This window comes from Portunus trituberculatus, chromosome 42 (genome assembly GCF_017591435.1).
Source record: "Portunus trituberculatus isolate SZX2019 chromosome 42, ASM1759143v1, whole genome shotgun sequence".
In the NCBI taxonomy this organism is placed as follows: Eukaryota; Metazoa; Arthropoda; class Malacostraca; order Decapoda; family Portunidae; genus Portunus; species Portunus trituberculatus.
Genome location: NC_059296.1, coordinates 31,687,151 through 31,695,924, shown reverse-complemented (window position 1 = coordinate 31,695,924; position 8,774 = coordinate 31,687,151). Strand labels below are relative to the sequence as shown.

Sequence of the window (8,774 nt, the reverse complement as noted above, 5' to 3'; positions counted from 1 at the left end):
GACCTGATTGCAGTCTTTGGTGGAGGGCTTACATCATTAATGACATAAGTAAAATCCCTCAAGATCAGGATGAAAGAAAAGCTTGAAAAACCAAAGCTGAAGAAAAGATAGAAAAAGATTGGTTCACAAATAATGGCAGATGAATGGAATACAATCAGTAACCAAGTCATTAATGTCAACCAAGCACTGGCATATGTAGATAGATGGACTAACCACTCAACAACACTCAATCCTTAATAAACATTCTATAGCACAACCATCCAAACTTCCAGCTTTTCTTGCTATAATCCAGTATACCTCATCACTATACAGTATAAATCTATCTACACAGCTATAAAATTACAAGAATTTCTTAATACTTAATTCAGCATGGAAATACTCATGACCTGTGATCAAATTTTCTCATCTAATCATAATTGAGAAGAGGAACAACTTGAGAAGGTAATGATGGATGTCTGCAGATTGGACAACTCTGGTTACTCTGCAGACACTCATGAATACACTGCCAACAAAACAAATGTCCACATGGAGTGATGGAGGAGTGCCTGCGTTCATCCAGGCACAGAGAGCACTGCTTCCAGTGCTCCACGTAGCACTCTGCGGAATGGCAGTAAAAGTCATTAGTTTGAAATGGTCAATCAGGACTTTTACAACAATAAATAAAGAATTTTACCATCTCAACAGGAATGACAGTTTTACGAACTTGCTGAGGGTGGAGTGCTTTCCTGTGCTGACTTGGTGAAGAAGTACGAGTAAGATGAATACGACACTGTCAGAAGGATGTGTGCCAGCAAGACTATTCCCAGAATCCTGAATGACTTGCCAGCAGAGCTGTCGCCAAGCCACTCCCGGGTCAACACCTGAGGTGAGAATGTTGAGGTGAGTCTTGACTAGGTCACATTTATAACAATAACAACATAACATAACATAAATAATAGGATAACAAAGGGCCACCAGGGCCCATCTAGGTTATCCTGTATCAGTCGCACAGCGACCTCGTCATCAGTACTTAAAGATACACTTACAAGTACACAATACATTATATACTAATTCTAAATATTTGGCCCATTAACAGGGCTAAGTCCAGCAGCGAATTCCTCTACAATCTGTGATCCCCATACATGGGGATCAAGTCTTGTTTAACTATAGTAAATTTCTTATAAAACTATCATGCAGCTATACATAATTATAAATCTAATAAATTTAAGTGCTTATCTAATCTGTTTTTAAACATTGTCAAACTAGTGCTATTTACAACCTTCTGGCAATGCATTCCAGAAGTCTACCACCCTATGACTAAAGAAATATTTTCTTCTATCTAACCTGCAGCCTTACTTTCTAATCTTCCTGCCATGATTTCTAGTCCTACTTCCCTCCTCTAAGGTAAAGAAAGATCTCACATCTATGTAGTTTGTATCTGAGAACATTTTAAATAACTCTATCATATCCCTCTTATACATCTCCTCTCAAATGAAAACATGTTTAATTCCTTTAATCTATCTCTATACTCCAGGCGCTTTAATGCTGGTATCATCCTAGTTGCTCTTCTCTGAACTGCTTCTAACATGTTGATATCCTGCCTATAATGGGGTGACCAGGCCTGTATGCAATACTCTAAATGGGGCCTAACATAGGAATTATATAAGCTACGCACCACTTCCTTACTTTTATAACTAACATTTCTATTTATAAAACCCAGGATCCTATTTGCCCTATTTCTTGCTTCTAAACATTGCTTTGAAAATTTCATAGTCCTGTCTATCACTACTCCTAAATCCTTTCCTTCCTCTACTGCCTCTAGCCAACATCCCTCCATCTCATAGCTAAAGTTTGTGTTGTCTTTACCTAAATGCATAACCTGACACTTTTTAGAATTAAACTCCATCTGCCACCTGTCTGCCCATGTTATCAGCCTGTCCAGGTCTCGTTGTATTCTGTAATTGTCCTTTTCACCCTGTACTGCACATGCTATCTTAGTATCATCTGCAAACTTTGATACTTTGCTACTAATTCCTATATCTAAATCGTTTATGTACACCAAGAAAAGAAGAGGTCCTAGCACTGATCCTTGGGGTACCCCACTAACCACTTCCTTCCACTCAGACATTGCCCCATTTAATACTACTCTCTTGGGCACAATGATTAGGCATGGCAACGTGTCTCAAGAAAAGGATCACTCATAACTATGACAACCATCATCATCACTGTTATGGTCACAACCACAACTCAGCTATGTAAGGCATACACAGAACAGGTTGAGGGTTCAAACTTAAGGTAAACACAGAAAACATCAGTGTTGATTTAAATAACTTGGATAAAGAAGCCACACTGCCAAATGTAATTAAAGTTCCATACTTTGATACTATGATGAAAATTCTAATAATTGCATCTAATAATGAGATAAGATCTTGAGTAATTCAAGTAACTTTTCATTTTCAAATGCAGCAAAACATATGTAACTATCTTGTCTTCATAATTGTCAATATAAGCATTGCTTTAGTAATCTTCAATCCAGGCATTATCACAATATGAAGGCAGTAATATTACATTTCACCAATTACTTTGTTCCTCCACTGCTTGCCAACCTTGTCCCTCTCAGGCAACCTCAGCCAGCCTTATCACGACTACTACTACTATCCTGCTGGCCCCCTCCTTCAATAAGCAAAGTTAGGATGCCCAGCTTAAGAGTAACAGGCAGAAAGCAGCAAGTAAGCTTTCACACCTGAAACAGCTCACCTCATCCTTATTTGAGTGTCTCTTGCGTGAAGAAATTGTATTCTTGGATTCACATTGGATTCCTATGTCTGCTGCCATTAAAGTGTTCTATTCTACAACAGGCACTAGAGACAGACACAGATCTGTAGCTAACATGATAATACTGTAAGATAAAGGTACCACTATAAAGAGTAGGAATCTGTGTCATCAAACACTTACATAATTTATCCCAGTAATCCTCTTAGATATGTGATAAAAGGATCCATTCAAGTAAAATGTTGCCAGGTGAATGCGATGTAGTATAGTGATAGAGTATCTAAGTACTGGTATTTGCTTTAGTAGGATGTTCTTGAGTTCTGGGCGGAGATAAGTTGAGAGACTCCCAGTTTTGATTGACTCTTCAAATTTTGTTAGCAATCTTCTAATAATCTCTGGCCCGAAGCACTGCAGCACCACCATAGTTACCCGTTGCTGTGGAGGCAGACAAGTACAAAGGTATGTGTAGTAACTGGTAGCAGAGGAAAATGTTGTAGATTACATGACTGAATCTCAATATAGCTAATGATTTCTTTGATACAGTTGTGGAAGGAGTTTATGATTAAAGGCATTTTAGGACTTACCACAAAACAACATGCCAAATTAGACTGTCGTGTTAATTGCCATCTAAGTTGAGTTTCTGACATCTCAAATAACATATTTTGACAAAACAGAATATTAACTTCCATCTTTCTTACCAATAAACTCGGCAATTTCCTTCTACTTGAATCCACCTGTAAAATACCAGTGTACTCTTCTCCCAGAGTCTGGCGGACACACAGGGTGGTGAGGCCATAGTAGACAAGTTCACATATGACTTCTGCATTTTTGTGAATATCAAGCCATACTCTTGTACCTATTAGTATGGAAACAATGCAATTTAGAAAAGTAAATGTTAAGTTGCACATCTCAAGTAATGGATTATAAATCATTCTTTTACTCTCTTATAAACCAAACCACACATCTTAAGAGTGAATGTTTTACCAGCTGTTCTTTGTACAATTTCTGAGATGCAACTCTTCAAATAATCCAGGAAATTTTCATCTTTCTGTGTTGCCCTTAAGACCTCAGCTGCCCCTGCTACTTGAAATGGCATCTGTGAAGAAGGAACTATTAAGATACACTATTGCAATATTCAGAGCATACAAATCTACATTACAGAAGAATATGTAGCTAGTTCATAAGATTAACCTTTTACCTTTACAACACATGACTTAAGCAGTTTTTTTTTCTAATACTCGTAACTCTTGGGATTATTAGGAAATTTATTTTACAAACTTACTTAGCTTCAGTTCTCTAAGAAAGATACTAACTTCTGATTATGAACTTCCACACAATGAGAGGCAATTGTACCTTTAGACTTGAATTAACAGAGAAAATAAGTTAACATAATCAACACTGAAAAGCAGTAGTACTTTTGCCATGTCTGCCTTTAAAACACCACAGCACAGAAACATAGAGAGAGAGAGAGAGAGAGAGAGAGAGAGAGAGAGAGAGAGAGAGAGAGAGAGAGAGAGAGAGAGAGAGAGAGAGAGAGAGAGAGAGAGAGAGAGAGAGAGAGAGAGAGAGAGAAGGGGAATGGTATCAGGCCACTGACCAGAAGTTACTGTGCTTTACATGTCAGGCCTGAACTGGCCATAGTGGACATGGTTGGAGTGTTTGTAGGTGTACATACCACCTAGTATATGCAACACTATGTAATGGGCCAAGAAGGGAGAGAACTCTGAGACACAGTGAGTCAGACTAGCTCCCTGCCAGCATGTATCCTGCTGAGTTCATTATCCACACTACCCTGCCAGCATGTATCCTGCTGAGTTCATTATCCACACTAATGTCCATTGCTATAGTTCCTACAAGTTCCTTATTCCAATCCATCAATTTACTTACAATACCCAATAACATTATTGTGCTTGCTTCATTACTATGTATTATGACATACTACATCTTATGCCTAATGAAATAACAAATACTCTATCATTCCAAGTTACCACAAACTGTTTTCAGTAAGTCTCCCAAAATGAAAATCAGTCTTTAATAAGTGTCAGCTAACTATTATGGAAACAACTTGAATACGCTACTAATTTCCAGATAAAATATGATGCTTTTCTTATATTTGTGATATACACAATAAATAAATTCTCAAGGAAATTAATCACCTAACCTAGACCTTCGGCAAAAATGCAAAGTCACATATGTATCACCTAAAACTAAAGTTATTCCAAAAATATATTTTTTCTCTCTCTCTTTGCATGTACCCAAGACATTACATAACTTCCCGAACACAACCGTGCATAGGATGAAGGGTCGCATGCCAGTCCCAGCTTTGAAATACTTAATCATATGTGAAACAAATGTGATTCCTTCTTACAGTCACAGACTGAGGAGATGAAAGGATAACAGTATGGAATGCCGGCTGATTCGGACCGTGGCTGATTCGGATCACATTTGAACTTTAGTCTTGCCTGATTCGGACCATGTATTCAGGCTGATTCGGATAATTAGTAAGGCTCATTCGGACCATTTGCTAGGCTGTTTTGAATTATTTGAACACAAACACAAAGTTATCTTTGACATAAAGAGGCCCATAACCTGTTAGTTCCTTACCTCACACCACACAAGGCTGACTGACAGGGTGAAGTGTTTGGCTTGTGACTGAGTAGTGGCTGACCACCACCAGGCCATAGATTGCGATTCTTGCGGTGGCTGGCAACATCAAGGATGTGGAGACACTGGTAATTATACTACAGTACTGTACTATAAAATTGAAAATAAAAGTCCTTGCTTTGCCATTTTTACCCCACGACGATATTGAGGAAGCTTTTAGTGAACTTTCAGGAAAGGTAGGTGTAATTGGACCAGTAAGAGAATTTATGGATTACGTAAGGGAAACATGGTTGCATCACAGGATATGGAAAGTGGAGAACTGGTCAGTATTTGGGCGCAATATAAGAACAAATAATGATATTGAAGGATGGCATCATAAACTAAACAAAAGTGCCAAAAAAGCTCCCAGACCAGAAAAATACAACGAAGAGTAGGAAAAAGGTAGCTAGGAAAATGGGTATGCCAGTCAACTTTAGATGTAGATTACTGGATGATTGTAACAAACTGTGAGTGGACTGGAATGTGTACCCATTGAAACTGTTCAGAAATGCAGGATATATTATTATGCAGCAAACAGCAGCACGTGTGTATGCATATTACTCCACAAAGTCGTACAGAATGTCGTCTAAATGATTGTGAAGGGCTGATTTGAAGGATGGCAGCGAGTTCAGAGCAATAACATGGTCAGGCAAAGAATTCCATAAACGGACACACCGGAATGAGGAAAATCGAGATCTAAGATCCACTGAACTGTACTGGTGAGCTTATCTATATTTAAATAAAGCCCCCAGGAGTTTGATATTCTATATATAGAGTTGATATCACGTTGGCAGTTAGATATGTCAACAACTGTGTGGGTGTGTGGTATGTTACAAATGAGCAGATAAATCTTTAGATCGTCAGCAAATATTTTGCAATCACTTTTATGTAAGACGGTAAGTGGCTTACATAAATAATAAAAAGTAAAGGACCGAGAACTGAACCCTGGGGTACTCCACTGGGGATTAACCTGTGACTGCTTGGGACGCCTGTAACTGAAACAGACATTGTTCGCTGAGTGAGGAAGTCTTTGATCCACTGTAGGAGGACACCAGAGATGCCAAGACAGGAAAGTTTTTGTAGGAGAATAGTGTGGTTGACAACATCAAATGCTTTAGAAAAATCAAACAGAATTAAGTCTACTGTATATCCACTGTCTAGCCATGATGTGATAGAGTTGTAAGTAAGCAGTAGTTGGTCCTCAGTTGATCTCCCACTCCTGAAGCCAAACTGGTCTGTAGATAAAATGCCATTACTATTGAGATATTCTGTAAGACCGTCAACCACTATGCGTTTAAGAGTCTTACAACACACTGATGTTAGGCTTATTGGTCTATAGTTTAACAGCTGATGGCAGGAGCCTTTTTGGGAAAATAGGGGTAATTTGAGATACTTTCCACTTACTAGGAAGTATGCCTGTTGACATTGACTTCTTAAAAATAAGAAAGAGTGGAAAAGTTATATTTGGGCAAGACTTTAACAGTTGAGGGTGAATACCATCCGGGCCCATACTGGAGTTAGGGTCTAGTAGAGACAGTTTCTGATGAATGTCTTCCTGTTGTATGTCAACATGTGCTATTTGGGAGTTGCTATGTTGGTGAGGAGCAGGATACAAGTTTTTGTTCTCAAAAACAGAGGCAAAACTGTCAGCAAATAACCTCCCATTTTACTTGTTGATAAACTTGCTTTATTTAGAGGCTAAGGAAATACCTAATCAGGTTAAGCTTGTCAAAGAGGGCAAACTAAAGAGGCGTCAAAGAAAACAGGTAAAGGAAATTCAAGGGCGTATTATGGGAGTGTGGAAGGACTACAATGATAGGAAGATTACAAATGGCCAGTTTCTAAAGAAGTGTGCCTATATATATGAGTAAATGAAGGATTTGGAGTTACTTTGGGTTACAATGGGTTTATTTAGGTGGTTTTAATAAACACATTGTATGTTTTTATTTTTACATCATTTTTTTAATATTTTATGCAATTTTACTTTTGGATGTATTTTTCCTCATCCACAGTGGCCAAAAATGCGGTATCATTCCAGTGTTTCACCACATTCCACTAGGTGTTTTTTACCCACCTCATGAGATAGAGCTCCTCATTACGAGTATTTTGAATCCCATATTTATAAAGTGCAACCTATTTATAATGGCAATACCGAATTTAAAAGATTTAATCGTATTTTTGGCGATCTCTCCCGAGTCAATAGAACAGAGGCAGACTGGCAGCGGCTAGCGTGCAGGCCAACATTAGTGACTCGTTTTGTTTGAGCTATTGTTTCCACTGATTGGTTACTTCCGTTTGAAAGTGAACCGGCGGCCAATGAAAAAAAATCATAATTTATTCAACCAATCACGGTGGCCTTGAGGCTCGCGGTATGAATTTGAATTCAGTTTGAGGCAAGATGTCCCACTGTGCAGGATGTGAACTGCATTACTTCAAAGTTATCGCTGAGTTTTTCAAGGACTCTGCTAAATCCGTACAGTTTTTACGTGATCACGGCGTTCTACCTACTGTGGTGCAGTGTCCTACTTGTCACCGAGACTGTATGTATAGGTAAGTGTTTTTTACCCACCTCATGAGATAGGTTAGGTTAGGTTGGGTTAGGTTTAGGGGTGATAAAAAAAAACCTGGGTGATTTGCGCAAAAAACAAGTGGTAAATTCATTGAAAGCAAGCCGAAATCTACCAGAAAAAATTAGTTTCGTCCAGAAAAGAGAATGTGAAACACTGGAAATTTACCAAAATTGCTTAACACTAGTAACTTTTGTTTTAATTTTACATTAAATGTACACTCAGTAACAGGTGTTTATATAAGGTCCGAATCAACCAACCATGAAGGGCCAAATCAGCCTTAATACAGGTCCGAAAGAGCCAGAAAAAGGTCCGAATCAGCCTGGTCCGAATAAGCCGTACCTCAGAATGACAGGGGAGGATGATATTGCAACCGGAAGCCCTCCACTCTCCAGAGGTGTTGTTGTTGTTTTCGGGCTTCGACTATCCCGCAGATCCTATGAGCCCTGGTGGAGGCCTGTGAGGTGATCACAGGCGGGGTAGTTGTCCACACCTCTTCAGGAAGACGCAGGTTGAAGTGGTCTCTCGCCTTTCTCGTTGTTTATGTTTTGGTCTTGAATTTTGATCTTGAAAGTTTCTGTCAATCCTTATTTAAATAATTCATACGGATATATTTCCATAAAGACCGGAATGATTTTTCATTCAAAAGTAAAGAAAAAGCAATAAATAAATGAAATATTAACAATAATGGAAAAGATCTTTCCTCCTGTGTGGACAGTTTGCTCAGCAACCAGCACACTGTGGCAAGAATACACACACGTCACAAGGCTTATCTTAGTGTTCAACAACTAAAGTTTCATTAAAAGAAAACAA

At 38.6% G+C, this 8,774-nt stretch overlaps 1 protein-coding gene across 3 annotated transcripts in view; it reads right to left on the bottom strand.

The window, feature by feature from the left end:
* The window catches only part of LOC123517755 (peroxisome biogenesis factor 10-like), a 10,220-nt gene extending 1,690 nt beyond the window's left edge, over nt 1–8,530 (bottom strand). The window contains exons 1-7 of one of the 3 annotated variants that reach the window (XM_045278167.1): nt 8,304–8,530; nt 5,356–5,454; nt 3,736–3,847; nt 3,450–3,607; nt 2,935–3,186; nt 704–860; nt 1–597 (exon numbers count right to left, since the gene is read on the bottom strand). The exon at nt 1–597 is cut by the window's left edge and continues 1,690 nt beyond it. In XM_045278167.1, coding sequence (XP_045134102.1) covers nt 407–597; nt 704–860; nt 2,935–3,186; nt 3,450–3,607; nt 3,736–3,847; nt 5,356–5,433 — 948 coding nt within the window. In that variant the 5' untranslated portion in view covers nt 5,434–5,454; nt 8,304–8,530 and the 3' untranslated portion in view covers nt 1–406. Of the gene's footprint in view, nt 598–703; nt 861–2,934; nt 3,187–3,449; nt 3,608–3,735; nt 3,862–5,355; nt 5,455–8,303 lie in introns of all 3 variants that reach the window. The other 2 variants (XM_045278170.1, XM_045278168.1) reach the window with 2 other exon arrangements.
* Nucleotides 8,531–8,774: the final 244 nt, after the last annotated feature.